This window comes from Ceratotherium simum, chromosome 28 (assembly GCF_057802395.1).
Source record: "Ceratotherium simum simum isolate JZ-2026a chromosome 28, ASM5780239v1, whole genome shotgun sequence".
Taxonomy (NCBI): Eukaryota; Metazoa; Chordata; class Mammalia; order Perissodactyla; family Rhinocerotidae; genus Ceratotherium; species Ceratotherium simum.
The window spans coordinates 17,499,827-17,518,628 of record NC_141927.1 but is presented as its reverse complement, the minus strand read 5'-3'; the positions used below and the strand labels follow the sequence as shown (position 1 = coordinate 17,518,628).

Sequence of the window (18,802 nt, the reverse complement as noted above, 5' to 3'; positions counted from 1 at the left end):
TTTTTTCTCTTCCAAAATATGCAAACAGCTCTACAGCTCAAAGCAGAGTCTCAAATCTGAGTGCCACTGCTCTATTAAAGAATATGGTGATTCTATTAAACTCCATGAAATAATTATTGTTAAATTTTAGTCTTATTGACAAACAGGCCCAGATATCTTGCTAACAGGCTGTAAGAGAATGGCACTCTTGACAAACCGAGGCCAGAGATATAAAGATTGAAGGAAAGAGAGAGACTAATGGAAGAGTATCTACCTGAGGTGGATTAAGATGAGAAGCCAGGGATATGCTTCGAGTTTCAGAATTTCTGGATGGGGGAACACTTGATACATCAGTGTTAACACGGGAAACAAATATGTGTGGAGATTTATTCTCAGCTACTTTCAAGTTTTCTTTCTGTTTTTTTCCTTCTGTGTCAACAGAAAAATCAGTATTATTAAGAAACATACTATCTAATACATGTACTTAAAATTCATTATTCAAACGGAATATTTGGGGCCACCCCGGTGGCCTAGTGGTTAACTTCAGCATGCTCCGCTTCGGCAGCCCAGGTTTGGTTCCTGGATGTGGCCCTACACCACTCATCTGTTAGCGGCCATGCTGTGGTGGTGGCTCACATAAGAAAGGAACAAAAGAGGGACTGGCCCGGTGGTGTAGTGGTTAAGTTAGTGTGCTCCACTTCGGCAGCTAGGGGTTTGTGGGTTCAGATCCTGGGTGGGGATCTACACACAGCTCATCAAGCCATGCTGTGGCAGCATCCCACATGCAAAATAGAGGAAGACTGGCACAGATCTTAGCTCAGGGACAATCTTCCTCAGGCAAAAAGAGGAAGATTGGCAATGTATATTATCTCAGGGTGAATCTTCCTCAGCAAAAACAAAAAAAACAAAGAGAATATTTGTTCTTGAGTTACCATGAGTCTGCTATTGCCACTGAACCTTGCTATAGAGAGCATGGACGCCACAGAGTAATTGGCTAATGTGACACTTTTCCAAGTGCACATTATGAAATGCCTATCATTTCAGTGGTAGGTGGAAATATAGGGATTATACGCTGGGACAAGAAAGATTCTCCATAGTTTATAATATCCCAACTAATCCCTTTGGTTGGAAAAAGAATAATACTGAAATTAACATGATCATTATCCTATTGTACAAGTTGATTACATAACACTAGTCATTAATGTCCACCACTGACATTTCTATGATTTGTTTCTGCTCAATTTCAAGTGGTTTAGAAAACATTTTATAAGGTTAAATGAAGTGATTATTAAATTAGCTATGTTTAAATTTTACTTTAGAAATAACATCATAAGCAATTAAAAACCAATAACTCATTATTAGAGATTAGTTAGGTAAGTTTTTTTTTTACCACACACACACACACACAAAAGTGACCTCTAGCTTCTTTCTTGTGTATTTCTGGTTTTTTTCCCCAGATTGCATATATATTATTTTTATAATTCAAAAACAATAATGTCCTTTTCGAAGTGATTAAAGATGAGTTGTCAATAAACGCAGGAAACCCACTTCCCTTCTCACCCCAATCGTGTCCTAGGTAAGGCCAAGCTGGGGGCGGGGGGCAGGCCCTAAGCTGAGGAACAGGGATCATTTTTCCTTTTCATGAGGCCAAATTCTACAAATAAATACCTGTGAGTGTAATTTCCCAGTTTTTTCTAATCAGCTCTTCCAATATTTCTACCACATCTGTCCAGATGTGATCAAACACTTCTCCGGCCACCGCATCTTTGATACAGTCATGAGGGGAAATGGGAGGAAGTCCACGTTTACGCCATGTCCTACGATGGTGAGCTGATTTTGGTTCAAGGCATTCATCGTCACTAAGGATAAAACCCATTCTAATTACTACACTTGTCAATGGTTACAGTTAAAATAAAGCTATCTATCTATCTAACGTGCATGCATATATGTACATTACATGCATGTAAACATAACATTCTTGTTTAAACAGCACATTATTTTTTTCATTTTATTCTTTATTTGGACATAATGACTATAGTTCATTTTTAGTTGGATTTGTTCTTATGTTACCCCTTGTGAAAATACGATCTCTACTGGAGTTGTATCTAGTAGGGATAGAAAGATCATTTCAAGATTTCAGAGAAAAATTTGTCATGGAAATATGGGGGTAGGCTGAAGTATATACGAGCCTTCAAATTACTTCTCTCCAAAGACATTCAGATATTGAGCTATTATACTATTTATGAGGTGGCATGTCATTAAGTGTTAGATGAAAAAATCTGTCTACATTTGAAACAGTTATTTTCATAAAACTTATTTTTCAGGGAACGCTCATTCTTGGAGCAAGTCTTCCCTTTTCTGAGAAATACATCTAAGTTATCTGCCTCAATCCTAACTGGTCTTAATATCTACTGAGAATTTATGATGAGCTCAGTATTGCAGTCAATGACTGGCACACATTATCTCATTTAACTACTTGGCTATACTGACAGGCAGTATAATACAGTCGTTAGAGAGAAAGGCTCTGGAACCAAAGTGATTAAGTTTGAATTCCAAGTTCCCTTCTGCTGCACATTATTTTTTAATGTACCAATTTTTAATCAGGAGGCAAATTTTTATCATACAATATTTGTAGCTTTTGTTTAAGAACCAAATATGCATTTAGTGCAGAGACTGAACCTTCCCCTTTGTCCTTCCCGGCAGCCAGGTATCAGGTCCCAGAAGCCCCCAGGCACGAAGGTCACCAGTAGCCGTGTCCACTCTCACCAGCATGCTGAACACAATTCTTGTTTCCTCTCTGCACCATGTTGTCAAAAAGGAAAGAGAGGCACCACTCTAGCACATACGCCTCCTGCTAGGAATCTAAAAACTTTTGGAAGCACATTGCTCTCAAAAGAATGGAAAATCTTTTGGATAAGTGAAAAATATACCAAACACTAAGTGAGCATATAATCAAAATAAATGCCAAACAAATTAATATTATTATACTACTAGTCAACGTCAAAGAAAATTCTGTTTACTCTTCTCTTCTGTCAAAAGCGAAATACTCTTCAATCTTTCCATCCACATCAATAACCTCTTCTTCCAGGGATGAACATGCTGGAAGGTCAGCAGCCCCTGCGCAGTCAGGGCCTGGCAGGGCAGGGGCTGAGGGTGCTGCTGGGAGTATCTGAGAGCCAGAGATGCACAGCCTATGGAGAGGAGCAGATTCTCCATGAGAGGTGGCAGAACATCAAGAATACGATGTTTGCATGATCGTGGAGGATCTTTCAATTATCCATAAAGCACAGAATCCCAAATTAAAAAATAACTAAATATTACATTTGACAAAAGTCATATCCTTAAAAGTGACATTTTTACACAGGCATCATTAAAAATTTTAAGGACTTCTTAAAAGCCTAAGTTATTCTAGGGGTTTGTATCCCCTTTGGTGTAATGAAGGGAGGTCATGGCACAGTCCCGAATGTGTGTGAATGGCATAGAGAGTTTACCAAAATCTGCTAGTGAGCAAAAGAAAACAGGAGAGAGATTTATTTCTTCTGCTACTGCCTTTGGATTTAGGATCCACCACAATGGGGCAGTTTTCGATTTGGCATCTAGCCCACCTTTCAGAGTTTTTGAAACAAAAGTTTAAAAGTTAACTCCTTTGATATTGGTATTACACACACACCCGCACACTCACTCATCATCATCAGCATCATCATCAATTTAGAATCAGAAGCATCTTGGGGAAAAAATGCTCTGTACCTGCCCTTCATTGAAATCTAAAAATTCCAAATTGGTGGAACCAAGGCTCATGGCTGAGACAGACATGTAAAAGTGTAACTAAAATGCAATTAAAAGTACTTCTCAAAGTAACTTATAGGAACATACTGTCTGACGTTGCTGTTGCATTCACAGGCATCAAAGAAGGGTTTGTGGATCACAGAACTAGGCTCGCTGCCCCGGAAATGTCGGAACCCTTCATCAGATGGCAGGATGAGCTGTCTTCCTAATACTCTGCAAGGTAAAAAAAAATTAGGAAACTCACTATTTTATTGCAAAGGGGGAAAATGTTTTGCAGTTTTAAAAATCGGATAAAATAATATTTTGAAGGAGGCTGTATGAGGCAATAAGGTACATATTGTACACGAGAAGCATAACAGTGTCACAGAAACGACACAGGCTTTGAGGCAGAGGACAGACGCTTCCTGCCACTGATGTAGAGACTTGAGGCAAAGTTCTCAGGCTCTCTAAGCCACTGATTCATTCGTTTGATTTTGTACGCAAGACAGAATAATAATAGTTACCTTGTCGGACTGATGAATGGCTTAGAGATAACATATATGGATTGGAACATCTAGAGTAATGCTGGGCACACAACTCTCTATAAATGTTAACTAATACGTATATAAATATTTATAATGAATAAAACTACATAAATATACATACTTGGCTTATGTTCCTTGCGATCTTTTTTTTTCTACCCTGCCCTCCTTCATTTTTATCTTAACTATGTAAGTCAACACTGGCAGGAGCAGTCTGGGGTCCTAACTTTTCTAGAAAAGTAAGCACCCACAATTAGTATCTAGTGGACATATTATACTCTTTAAAGCAGGAGGCTTATGAAGGTCTGAAAAGAAAAAATTAAAAACCTACTTAGTTAAGATTTTTCTTAAAAAGTTACCTGGATGAGGTAACCAAAAGATCCATTGACATCGGTATGAGTTTTCGAATTTATTCTCCCCAGATATAACATAGAGAAACTTCAGATAACTGAAAGATGGATTTTTCCCCTAAGTAGATTTGGCTGAGCAATTGAAGGAAGAAAAGTTTCCCTTTATAAGCAATTTATATTCTCCATCTTGGATATAAAATAAATGAATGATCCTTCCTACAGAAGGAATCTGGGTGAGATGATAAGATTTATCCGCCCAATCATTGAGCAAATAGTTACTCTGTTCCTCCTTGCCCCACCCCCACCCCCACACTGTTCTCAGCGCTGACAGATAACACATTGCTCACATACTAGTGAATGTGAAGGTCAAGGATTATTTTTAACATTCTTGCATTTGTTACATATGTAATGCCTTTCTGAGGATAAGTTAGATTTGCATCTCACAAATTAAAATGCACTTGAGTATTGGAACATCTCGATATTTTCTCAGACACCATTTCAAAGCATGTGATTTCTCCGTAAAGAATGTGTGTTCTGGATACATATTTTGACTCAGCAAGTGCTCTTAGTCAAAACGTACTAATTGTATTAAACAAGTCGGGAGTGGACAGTTCCAAAAGTCACTCTGGAGAATTACTATGAACAACTTCCCTACCTCAGATGGAGGGATCTTCTTGCCCACTCACTGCATTCAGCCAGCAGATTCTGGGTCTGAGGGCTTACTTTCCCTTCAAATAACATTTCCTCAACCTCCCAGAATAACTGCTGTACTTTCTGTGCATTGGCTTTGTCAAACTCCTAAAATAGAAATGCACATTAAGTTATAAGACAAAAAGTTGTAAATATATGGGCTTCATAATCAATGATACTTACAAACTTAAAAGTACCCAATACATAGGAGGGAGTATGACAGGCTAAAATGAATGTGGACTTTGCGGTCAGACATGTCTGTGCTCTGATTTTTCCTTTTCTCATAAATTACGTCCGACTCTGAGCCTCAGTTTCTTTAACTGTTAAATAGAGATAATTTCTACCACATGAGTTATGTGACTTATTTGAGATTTTATGTAGCTACAGATACAGATATAAGTATACATATTGACACAGACATTGATATAGATACTAGAACATACACACACCTATAAATCTATGCACACACACACATGTACACAAACATATGTCCCTCATATAGTTAGGTGTGACACATCTAAGCACACTGGCAAAATAGAAGCTATTTTTTTTTCTAATGATGATACCACTGAAAAGGAAAATTACTTTTTGTGTGTGTATGTGAGGAAGATTAGCCCTGACCTACCATCTGTTGCCAATTTTCCTCTTTTTGCTGAGGAAGATTAGCCCTGGGCTAACATCCATGCCCATCTTCCTCCTTCATATGAGACGCCACCACAGCCTGCCTTGACAAGTGGTGCATTGGTGCGCGCCAGGGATCTGAACCTGCGAACCCTGGGCCGCCGCAGCGGAGTGTGTGAACTTAACCACTAGGCCACCAGGCTGGCCCCAGGAAAATTACTTTTATAGAAAAGGTCATTCACCTTTTAACCAATGAAGCAACAACAACAACAACAAAAAACTCCTGTTATCCTAAGAGGCGTGGTTATTAGGGTGAAGCCAGAGTATTAACTTTTCCTGTCTGACCTTAAGACGTTCCTGGACTGTGGCTGCAGTGAACTGTGGGTTAGAAAATCTTTCAGCCTCTCTGTGTGTTCTCCATGGTTGGGAAGTAACAGTCCTATAGCCCTCAGAGCCAATGAGGAGCACATAAACATTACTTTGGGAGGACCAGCACTGTACAGACAGCCTCCAAGGCCAGGGCACTGGTTATATTTTCTTCCATGAGTGTGTGAACTTGAAATCTCATTCACAACTCAGACCAACAAAGTGCATATTTGGTCTGACATAGCTGATCCAAACGGTCAATGCAGATTGATTTTCATAGACTGCTAGTCAATATTCTCCGTGTTACTTCTTCACTCACACTGATAATAAGCTGGATCCCCAGAGTGCAGGGGAGTTGAATTTTCTTTTTTAAAATGCAAATCAGGGGCCCAGCCCCGTGGCGTAGCGGTTAAGTGCGGGCGCTCCCCTGGCGGCCCGGGTTCGGATCCCCGGGGCGCACCGACACAACGCTTGTCAGGCCATGCTGTGGCAGTGTCCCATATGAAGTGGAGGAAGATGGGCACGGATGTTAGCTCAGGACCAGTCTTGCTCAGCAAAGAGGAGGATTGGCATGGATGTTAGTTCAGGGCTGATCTTCCTCACACACAAAAAAATAAAATAAAATACAAATCAGGAGCAAACCAATAATATTTGCCCTCCTAGGAGGGGACTGGGTGGCTGGGACGTGAAAGAGGGCTTACTTTCCATTTTCTCTCTTTTGCATTTTGTTGCTTTTGCAAATATTACCTCTCAAAAGGTAAGTAAGGGGCTGGCCCCGTGGCTTAGTGGTTAAGTGCGCGTGCTCCACTACTGGTGGCCCGGGTTCGGATCCCAGGCGCGCACCGACGCACCACTTGCCCAGCCATGCTGAGGCCATGTCCCACATACAGCAACTAGAAGGATGTGCAACTATGACATGCAACTATCTACTAGGGCTTTGGGGGAGAAAAGGGGGAAAAAAGGAGGAGGATTGGCAATAGATGTTAGCTCAGGGCCGGTCTTTCTCAGTAAAAAGAGCAGGATTGGCATGGATGTTAGCTCAGGGCTGATCTTCCTCACAACAACAACAACAAAAAAGTAAGTATAAGTTTTTCAGTTAAAATCAATTGTAGGATCTGGAGTAATTTAAATTCTGTAAATGGAAGTCGTAAGAACCTCTCTGGATAATTACATGAGAACGTGTACCGAAAGAATCCCATAATTTGGAGGGTCCAGGCTCTCAGCCTACTTGCCATCTGCCTACTTGTGAGGAGAGCTTGTGACTGGGGGTGGCAGGGAGTGGGCATGAGGGTGGGAACTGTTCATCACAAGTGAGACAGTCACGTCTTGTTTGCAAAAGTCTTGAGCATTTCAGAGCTGACTCCCTCCCACGCCCCTCTCACTCCCACTGCTTGGAGAATCACTGCTAGGAAGCCATCAGAGGAAGTGGATCCACACACGTAGCGAGGAGCGGAAATCTGTTTTTAAAGAAAATCAGAACGCACACAAGAAAAGAGCAGGAGTCAGAACCTCCAAGGTGCTAGGACGGAAGCTCTTCCTCAGCGATCTGGGCTTCACAAAAGGCTGCATCCCAGGATTCTGAGGGACACTTGAAGGATAAAGAGGCAGGAGACCCTGCAATGGACAGAGTGCCAAACAAGCCTGAGCTGTAGACTCAAAGGTCACCCCGCTAAGAATCCCACTCCCAAAAAGAACAAAAATGAGGTTAAAGTTAATAGCTTCCACTAGGGTTAGAAGGTGAAAGTAAAACATCTGACTTAGAATATTGAGGGAAAATTCCCTAATCATGGTGATTTTTTATAATTTTTTTTTTTTTTTTTTTTTTTTTTTGCTGAGGAAGATTTGCCCTGAGCTAACATCTGTACCAGTCTTCCTCTATTTTGTGTGTGGGTGGCTGCCACATCATGGCCACTGATGAGTGGTGTAGGTCCACAACCAGGAACCGAACCTGGCCTGCCAAAGCAGAGAGCATCAAACTCAACCACTAGGCCTTGGGGCTGGCCCCGACTTTTTACAGTTTTTACTTTTCCCAATTTTTTCTCTTACTCAAGTTCCTAATTGTCAGAGTCTGTCCTGAATTTCCAGCCATGGATATCATGTATAACGTACTGAGGGGGAGGGCTGGGAAGCGGAAAAAACAAAACTATCAACAGCTAAGACTCTAGGTTATGAGATTATGAGTGATTTTCATTTTTCCTCCTATTTTCTGTATTTTTAAGTCTTTACGTGTGCCATGTAAATGCTTTGATATGTATGTATCTGTATGTGTGTATTAGGTAACACTTTTAAAATTGGTAAAAAAGATTCTTTTTTAAATAAGAAAGCAATTCTTCCTTATAAATTGTAATCAGGGATTATCCAAAATATTCTGAGACATACATCATCTCTCCAGGAGTAAATGGAGCTCCGCTCTGTAGATAAGCCAGTGGTAGAACTCTGCGTCCCAGACCCAGACCAAGAGTTGGGGGCTTCTGGGTGTGTAGGGCTTCCACTTGATGAAAACGATGACACGGATTCACTGCAGGAACAAATGTGAGTAACATAAATAACATTTCCTGGGAAGGGGTTATACTGGTAAGTGGCTTTACTTCTCTGAGCTGACTTCCTCTTTCTTTCTTTAAATATATTTGTTAATTTCACAGTACACTGATGTTGAAATATTTATGCAGTGTAACATTTCACTAGGCTAAAAATAAAACTGCTTTTTTCCTATTAGAAATTCAAGGCCAATGATTGATTCTGCTTCCCATATTCGTTATAGGCATCCTTTGATTTTACAATCAGAAGCATTTAACAGGTTAATTCTTACCAGGTATATTTATCAATGGCTTTCTGCACATTTCTTGTAAAGTGTGTTGGTAAAGAATCTTTGCTTTTCACAGCAAAACTATGCTTTCCAGATCCTTCTGACAGTCCTCTCCTGAAAAATAAAATAAAATATGAAATGTATCTCTAATGTAATAATATAACTTTATTCATTAGGACTTTAAAATTTTCCTTTTGTATAGTTGCCCCCTCCTATTGCCATGTCCCCTAAACACATACGTGTGCATGCACACACACACACACACAAGCACACACACTACAAATCCTCAAGAAAGTGAAGCCTAGGACCTTAACATTTTTATATTCCTTAGAGTCAAGGTTGCCATTAACCTACATGCACTTTGTGTAAACTTGAAAAAACCAAACAACTTTTTGTGACTTAGCCAGATTGGTAAGAGTTGCCCAACTCTGGATAGATACAGCCTCACTCCGAGACATAAGACTTGGCAAGTCAAACATGAGCTGGATCTCAGGGCCCACTTGTCTCTTGTGCTTGCAGAAGCCAACCAGTCTTCCAGGAAAAAATCGATAATTCCATATTAATTCTGAAATATATCAAATGCTTTTGAATCACTAAACACACAAATAAATAAAAGAAATGACTGAAACACACAAACGACAATTCCCTTTAGTTTGGTCTTGCTGTGTGATGCACAGCCTGATTTGTAGAGAGTTTTAAAATACTAAAATTAATGGTAAACTAAAACAGAAGAAATCTGTAAACTTTAAATAAGGTGTTAAACCTTACTGGTGTAGCATAGTTCGTGTTAATCATTAAAATGCCCTTTCAATGAGCCTCTTAAAACGTTTAGTTCCCTCTAGTCAAAATATCCTCCTAATGTTTAACAGTAAACAACTTTTGCTCTTTTATAGAAATCACATTTTCCCATACAAATAACTTATGCTTTATATTAACTTAAGATATGGTCGTAATTTAGAAAAAAGTTAACTTTCAATATTTCTAACAGGCACACCACTCTAACATTCATTAACAAAAAAAGTTTGCTTTTGCTTTCAATTAAAATTTTCAACATTTGTATTTCTGAATGTAGATGGAGTTTTAAAAAATATTAACATAAGAGAATAAATTCTGCCCTTAGTTATGTACCTATAGTATTCTACAACAAAGGGAGATTTAAAAACAAATTAATTACTATAAACAGAGGTTAGCAAGAACCTCTGCCTTCCACATGTGTCTTATATGAGACAATAACACAATTATATGATTTTTCCCTCTCCTACTGCCTATGTCTTAAGTACAACCAAGCAATTCTGAAGGTAAAGGTGTTCAAGAAAAGATACCAGAGAAAAGAATATAGGACAAGCTTTTATGCTAATAAACTGCTTTATCTTTAGCCCTGTGCAGATGGTTTTAAAACTATCAATTATTGGGGCCAGCCTCAGTGGCCTAGTAGTTAAGTTCAGCACACTCTGCTTTGGCAGCCGGGTTCTCCGGTTCAGATCCCGGGCGCAGACACTCATCAGCCATGCTGAGGCAGCGACCCACATATAAAGTGGAGGAAGACTGGCACACATGTTAGCTCAGGGCTAATCTTCCTCAAGCAAAAAAAAAGAAAAGAAGAGGAAGATTGGCAACTGATGTTAGCTCAGAGTGAATCTTCCTCAGCAAAGAGAAAAAAAAAGACAACTATCAATTATTTATAATTTACATATAACTCGATAACCCTTTAGACAAACATAAAAATATGACATGAAAGAGACAATCAACTAAAAATTACATCAAATAGATCTGCTGTGAACATTAAGAAACATATCCTGGTATATAAGTTAATTTGCTTATTATTAAGAAATCATTTTAAACTTCAGGGTGGGGAGTCAAATAAAATATTGTTCCCTCGTAATATCTATATAATAATGGTGGACTAGAATCTTGCTATACCACTGATAGGCTGTGTGCTTTGAGCAAGTTACTTCTCCTCTGCCAGACTCAATATCTACATCTGTAAAACAGTGACGATCCTGTCAACTCTTTGTACAGTTGCTGTGAGACTTAAATTAGATCAGGTATGTAGTGTCTACATCATCAGTGGATAAACCAGGTCGATCTTGCTCACTGCCATTATCGTTACCATAGGTTACTCTGTGAAAACCCTGGGTTCTTGTTTCTTTATATCTCCCACCGCATTTCAGATTATACAGTTCTCCTTTGGTACTTTGGCTTTTTATTGTGAAGATCTTGACACTTTATTTTTTATCTGTAGCACCTAAAAAATGCCTGTCCCATAGAAATGCTGTATGTTTGCTGAAACAAACAATAGGCAAAGATAAATTTAAAGCGACTCAAACGAAGAACATGTTTTTGCTCTGTAATTACTCTGAATGTTCATGCTTAATACAAAAGATTACACTGTGACCAGACACAAAAATATTCTCCAAATCCACGATGTTTCTGGAAAATTTTTTTGTCCTTTATAAAGAAAGAAAATTCCCAGCTCTTAGGGTAGCTGACATCTCCAGAAATGACTTTTACAACCGAATGGAGCCGCTGCTTCACTCATTTCCACTTTTCTTGCTTCTGGTTCCTCCTCTGCCCTTTGTGCAACTTGAAAACTAAATTCACTAATCAGATGCTTGGCAGTTTGCTTTGTTTTCAGTGAACAAAAATTTCTTCCTCCAAAAAATTCACCCTTTTTCTGAGGGGGGGGGGAGGACGAAGTCTTTTCAAACTAAGAAGAAAATCATTTACCAAATGGAAGAACGCATTCCTCTCTCCACATTGCGTCATATCCTTGCCAAGATCAGCATTCCTACTCGCTTCACAGTGGAGCTGAGGACAGGAGGTCTTGAAGATGTAGGGGTGGGGGTGGGGAGGAATTACTACAAAGTGGGTGCCTTGAAACACCATCTACTTCCACACCATTCCTCCAACTTTTTTCTCCTCTGCTCTTCTCCACCTTCTCTCCTTCAAAGTCTCTATATTTCTGTGGAACTGTCTGAACTTCAGAGTTCAGTGTAATAACATACATTTGACCACAGAATTCAAAAGAATTCTGAAGAGGAATTTGAGCTCATTAACTCAAAGACTGCTCAAGGTCGAGAAGAAGATAGGGATGGATGGAGCTGGTCCCAGGACCCAGGCCACCTGACCTGCATTTCTCTCCAGGAACCTCAAGTTACCAACATTGTGAACTAAAATAGAATTTATAAAATTTGCCTTTTCTTTTTTTTTTTATGTTTTGTTTTGAATCTTTGGTTTCTCTGTCCTCTAACTATGCACTGTACTATTTTATGCAAAATATTGAACATCTTTAATTCTCTGTAAACCATCAACTACTATGTAACCTCTACAGTCTAAGAAAGTATACACAACTCATAGGATGTGTCCTATAGATATTTTAAAACTTGAAAGTAGTGGAATGTCTATTAAGCTTTTATTACATAAAACATAGAATACGTGTAATATTTTTACACTAATTCCTGTCTATACTTCTTAAATTTTAGAGATGATAAAATACTGCTAGTATTTAAGGCTGTTCATTTGGGGACAGGACCTAGGTTTTAGGGCAGACTGAAGTGCAACCACTGAACTATATTGCACTAATTTGTCGGTGCATCAAAGTTAAGGCCGAGTCCCAATCTGGGTGAGTCACTCCATTCCGGCTGTCAAGGAAATGACTCGATTACCTTTTCATGCTTTAAAAGTTGCCTCTTGATAACCCACACACCTCTGCCACCTTGCCTTGTAGAAATACAGTTATTAAACAGGGATCGCAGCTTTCAAAATTTTGTATTTCTCGGGCCAGCCTGGTGGTGTAGTGGTTAAGTCTGGTGCTCTCCACCGTGGCGGCCTGAAGGTTCGCAGGTTCACGGGTTCGGATCCCAGTGCCGACCTACACCATTTGTCACCCATGCTGTGGCAGCGACCCACATACAAAATAGAAGACGACTGGTAGAGATGTTAGCTCAGGGCTAATCTTCCTCACCAAAGGAAAAAAAAAAATTGTATTTCTGCTTAAGAGTGTTGTCTGAAATGAGCACTGTATTCCGAATGGGCTGAAGCCCTGGATGGTTTTCTGGGCGGACTGGCTATCATGAAGCTGCTCCCCCCATGAAACACTCACACGGCCCTGACTGAATACAAGTAGATTCTAGAAGCACCCGCGGCTCTCTCCTCTGTTCCCTCGGTTGGGAAGGCCTGATGACGTCAGCACAAGAGATTTCATGAATGGATGCAAGGAAACAGAACAGATGGAACCCGGCTTGGCAGGCAGGAAAAAATCACGCGCATGGCACAAAAAGCTGACACGACGGAAAGTCCAGCCCACCTCCCTTCCCCCTCAAGACTTACCCAATCACGATCAGCCCCAGGCCTGGGCTCGCGTCCCCCCGGCCGGGCCCCGCGCCCCGAGGCCCGGGGGCCGCCGGGCGCGGCCCCCCCGCGCGGGCCCCCTGCAGGCGGCGGGCGGCCAGGCGCCCCCGCGCCCCCGGGGCCGCGGCTCCGCGCCCGCCCAGCCCTGCGCCCCCGCCCGGCTAGTCCTGCACGTGCAGGCGCCGCGCGCCCGGGGCCCCCGCGCCCGGGGCGGCGCGGCCGGGGGCGCTCCCGGCCGGGTGTGCACGGCCCATGGGCGCGGCTGCTCCCCCTGCGGATCCGTCGGGGCCAGATTCCGGCGCGGCGGGGCGACGCCTCCCGTCCCCCCCGCGCACGCCCTTCCCTCCTCCTCCCCCGGCCGCCGCGCCCTCCGGGAGGTCGGGCTGGGGCCGGCGGCGGGGCCCCGGCGCCCCCTCTTCTAAAGCCCGCCCTCTCCCTGCCCTCTGAGCGCGTCCCGCTTTCCCAGGAACCCGACCCCCGGAAAAGCACGCGGGCCCCCCTTCCTGCTGCCACAGGCCAGATTTCATAATCCCGTGACCCGAGCTTTGGCCACAGGCCACTGGCCCCCTCGGCACCCGCCCCACCGCCGTCTCCGCGCCTCCAGTGCGCACGGATCTGGTCTTCCCACTCCTTCCCTGGGGTCTGTCTGTCTGGGCGGCGGGGTCTGTCCAGACAGGTGTTTGCTGCCCTTAATTCTTCTACATAGAATTTTAATTAGCGCGAGAAACCTGAGAACTACAGAAAGATTGCACCTATCCACGTTCCCCCATCAAACAGGGCTGAAGGTGGGGGAGGTAGGCAGAAGGGAGATTTTAAAAAAATGATTGAAGTCTCAGACCTGGTAAATGCACGATGCTAATCTGATTAACAGGAACTCTAGGTCTGATTATGCACCAAAGGTTTATTTGCTGTCATGTCCTGGCTCTCTATCTTCAAATACATAGATGCTTTATCTCACACAGTCCAATAACTTCTCTACAAACCAGACAGCATAACTGCATTTTGGTTTATTAATATATGCTTATTTCAATCTTGGAGTCATACAGTTATACCAGGACCAGAGTCATTGGGAGACAGCAAAATTACCAAGCCACTATTTTCATAAACTAAAAGAAACAAGAGTTAGCTTAAGTAAAATACATATTCCAAACAAGGTGTCCAAGGGTAGACGCTGCATATGGCATGCCTTTTCCTGCTAAAAGATTTTTAATGATTACAATTTAAAGAGTGGATGTTGGGGGTCAGCCCCTTGGGGCCATAGTGGTTAGTGCCGCGTGCTCTGCTTTGGCGGCCCAGGTTTGTGGGTTTGGATCCCAGGCAAGGACTTACACCACTTGTCAAGCCATGCTGTGGAAGTGTCCCACATACAAAATAGAGGAAGATGGGTACAGATGTTAGCTCAGGGTCACTCTTCCTCAAGCAAAAAGAGGAGGGTTGGCAACAGGTGTTAACTCACGGTGAATCATCCTCACAAAAAAAGTAAAATAAAATAAAAGTGGATGCTGGTACACTTTCCAGCCCCGCCCTGCATATCCATTCTCCTTTGAGATCTGAGGCCATCTATGTCTGAACTGGTACAAAGAAGTCTGCCTGTTTCTCCTGCTCAATATCCTGTATTTACAGAGGTACACCACATCTATTTGATTTATTAGTGAAAAATCTAGTTTGTTTATTTTGAATCTGACTTTTAATGGACAACCCTAAGATGATGATAAGAAACCACTACCAACAACAAAATAATAATCCATTTCTTGAACTAAGGATACTAGGAGCCTCACCACATTTACAAATAATCAGTTTTAAAGTGGTAAGTGGTTATAAATTCTAAAATGAATGAGATTTTAAATCCTGATACATACATATGTGTATACATGCAGGGCATGTGTATGTATATATATGTGTGTATGCATATGCAGGGTATGTGCATATATATGTACTAATACTATTTATATGTAAAGGGAGACATGACAAGAAAACAGAAGAACATAAAGAAGAACATTATGATCCAAACATATGCTAGTTGCTTTATATATGTTTTTTGGTTTATTTTTTAACAGCCATGCTAGGTAGACACTATTATCCAATTTTACTAATGAAAATACGAAGGCAGAGACCTTAAGTAACATGTGCGAGGTCACTCATGATATGGCGTGTGTGTGTGTCCCAGATTTCTATTACTGCAATAACAACCACCCCAAATTTAGTGGATTGAAACAGCAGTCATTTTGGCATGTTCACAATCCACAGAATTCCGGAATTCCAGCAAGACTTGGCTGAGTGGTTCTTCTGCTCCACGTGGCATTAACTGGGGTTACTCGGGGTATTCAGTTGGCCACTGGGCTGAGCTGCAGGGCTCAAGAAGGCTTCACCAACGTATTAGCACTTTGGGGTAGAGGGATGGCTGGAAAGCTGGGTGCAGCTGGGCCCCTCTCCTATATGGTCTCAAGATCTTTCCAAGTAGTCTCTCCAGCAGGTGGTCAGAATTCCTACATGGCAGCTCAGGGCTCCAAGAAACGAACTGAGAAGCTGTCAGTTCTACTAAAGGCTAGCCTGGAATGGCATGAATTATTATCAAAGCAGTTACAGATTGAAAGGGTTGGAAAACAGAACCCACCTCTGGATGGGAAGAATGTCAAAGAATTGGCAGACATCTTTACTCTGCCATAATCCACTTTCTGGCCACACATTATTTACACTGCTCCCACATGCACGATATACTCAGGCTTCCCAAGAATCTCCTAAAATGTCATCATCTCAATCATGTTCAAGAGATAATGAGGAAACTCCTCCTTGGGGGCATTTCCTCTGGACCTGAAGATCAATGAACTAAAGAGACAAGCCAACAACCTCCCACACGCCCAACAAACAATAGTGAGGCAGAGACCGGACAACCACAATTGACACTCATGTTGAAAAGGAGGGGCAGTAGGAGGCACAGTAGTCACCGGTCCACGGCTATTTGAAATCCAAGAAGGCTCATGTTTCCAATTCCTTGATTAGGCCCCACTTCTGCTCCCTGGCTTCTTCCCAGCTCTTAGCTCTGCCTTCTGGGCTCTTGCTTCCACCCTCTTGAGTCATCCTCATGAGTACAAAATGGCCCAGGTTTGCAACTGAGTAGGCTCTCAGCCTGCTTCCTTCCAGAGAAGGCTGAGAGGGGAAGAACAAAAGTCTGACTCCCTTCTAGTCTAAGCTGCAAGTGCTTCCACCTCTCCACCAATATAGTTCTCTCATATAAATGTTGTGTTTTTCTTTGAATTTTATTGGCGTTCACTCCATTAGCCATAAGCCACAGTGACCTTTCTTTCGAGGACAGGTCGTAGGGGCACCTTTGAGGCTGCTGTGGGACAATAGTCTTAAGCCCCTAAATCTTCCTGAGATTTTAATAAGCCAAACCTTTGGTTTCACATTTACCTCTGCCCAGGATTCAATCTTTGCATGGAAGCCATTTCTCAGTTTTACCCAGAGAGACTATGATGTTGAAACAGTTTTAGTTTCAAACCCAGAAAGTCCTGACTCTTTTATATTTCTCACGAATTCTGCTCAAAAACTGGACAGTTCTTTATTTTTTTTATTTATTTATATATTTTTTTATTGAGGTAACTGGTTTATAACATATAAATTTCAGGTGTACATCATTATATTTCAATTTCTGTGTAGATTACATCATGTTCACCACCCAAAGACTAATTACCATCCATCACCACACACATGTGCCCAGTCACCCCTTTTGCCCTCCTCCCTACTCCCTTCCCCTCTGGTGACCACCAATCTAATCTCCTAATCTATGTGTGTGTTTGTTGTTGTTCTTGTTTTTATCTTCTATTTATGAGTGAGATCATACGGTATTTGACTTTCTCCCTCTAACTTATTTCGCTTAGCATAATACCCTCAAGTTTCATCCATGTTGTCACAAATGGCAAGATTTCATCTTTTTTATGGCTGAGTAGTATTCTATTGCGTATACACACCACATCTTCTTTATCCATTCATGCACAGTTCTTTCCTTAGTTCATCTCTCTCTTCTCTCAAATTTCAAAACCTAAAGCAATACTGTTTGTTTAAAGATTAAAGTTACAAAATCTTCTCATTGGATTGGTCTAGAGTAGTGCTCTCCAGTAGAAACATAATGTGAGCCACACACATAATTTTGAATTTTCCAATATCCAGATTAATAAAGTTAAAAGAAACAAGTGAAATTAATTTTAATAATATATTTTCTTTAATCTATCTAAAATATTATCATTTAAGCATGTATCAATATAAAAAATTATTAATGAGATATTTTAAATTCTTTTTTTTGTACCGTCTTTGAAATCCAGTGTGTATTTTATACTTACAGCTCATCTCAATTTAGACTAGCCACATGGCAAGTGCTCATTCACTACACGTGGCTAGTGGCTTCTGTACTGTACGGTAAGTAGCTCCAGACTATAAAATCCTTTGACTCTTATTTTTAACATAATTTAAACATTTTAAGACTCTATCCTTCTTAGCCAAGCCTGAAGTTGCATAATACATATGCAAGATATATATACATATACGTACATATATATACACATATTATCTTCTCTCTATATATATATTCTCTTCTAAATACACATTTATTCCAAGTAGTGATCATAAACATCATTAATACACAGTTAAATGCCTAACTGAATATCAGAACCAAAGCTACTGATCTTGCCTGTTTATCCTTGAAGACACATTGAAATTTATATAGGGATACAAAAGAAATTAAAAAAAAAATGAATTACAAATGTTTTAAATTTGAATGTGATTTATAAAAGAAAAACATTTTTCTTAGTGTTATTTGTAAATAAAGATAATAGGATCTGCCTTAGCCTGCTTTGGAAAACTCATTAGGATGAAATGAAATTGTGCATGGGATTGCCCTCTGAAAATCTATTAGTAATATAAGAATATACCAAAAGTTATAAGCAACATCTAACTTGTCTAAAAATTGACCCGATTTCAAGTTCTGGCTCTGCCTTTCTCTAGTAATGCAGTCCTGAGCTGGTAACTGAATTCTCTGAGCATAAATTGTGGAAAACAACTCTAATATTATTATCTTCCTTGTAGAGTTGTGTGAATTAGAGATGATTTTTGGAAAGTGCCTGTAGATGCACAATAAACAGGATCTTAAATTATTCTGCCTTTCAAACATTCCCCCTTTTAAAACATTGAATTAAAGAGTTTTAAAAAAAATTGAGAGGAGAGTTCACCAGTGTTCATTTTATTACTATGCATCATAATATATAAATGTTACATAGAATCTTTTATATTAATCCAATACAGGCAGTCCTTCCTTTGCACAAGTATCACGTAAACTGAAA

General features: G+C 40.8%; 1 protein-coding gene across 2 annotated transcripts in view; it reads right to left on the bottom strand.

Annotated features, from left to right (window-relative positions):
• Positions 1-18,802, bottom strand: part of FAM149A (family with sequence similarity 149 member A) — a 57,774-nt gene that overhangs the window by 14,587 nt on the left and 24,385 nt on the right. For both annotated transcript variants that reach the window (XM_087418388.1, XM_004428767.3), the window contains exons 2-8: positions 9,123-9,233; positions 8,693-8,831; positions 5,292-5,434; positions 3,853-3,978; positions 3,000-3,170; positions 1,648-1,838; positions 254-408 (exon numbers count right to left, since the gene is read on the bottom strand). In XM_087418388.1, the coding sequence (XP_087274514.1) occupies positions 254-408; positions 1,648-1,838; positions 3,000-3,170; positions 3,853-3,978; positions 5,292-5,434; positions 8,693-8,831; positions 9,123-9,233 (1,036 nt within the window). The remainder of the gene's footprint in view (positions 1-253; positions 409-1,647; positions 1,839-2,999; positions 3,171-3,852; positions 3,979-5,291; positions 5,435-8,692; positions 8,832-9,122; positions 9,234-18,802) is intronic.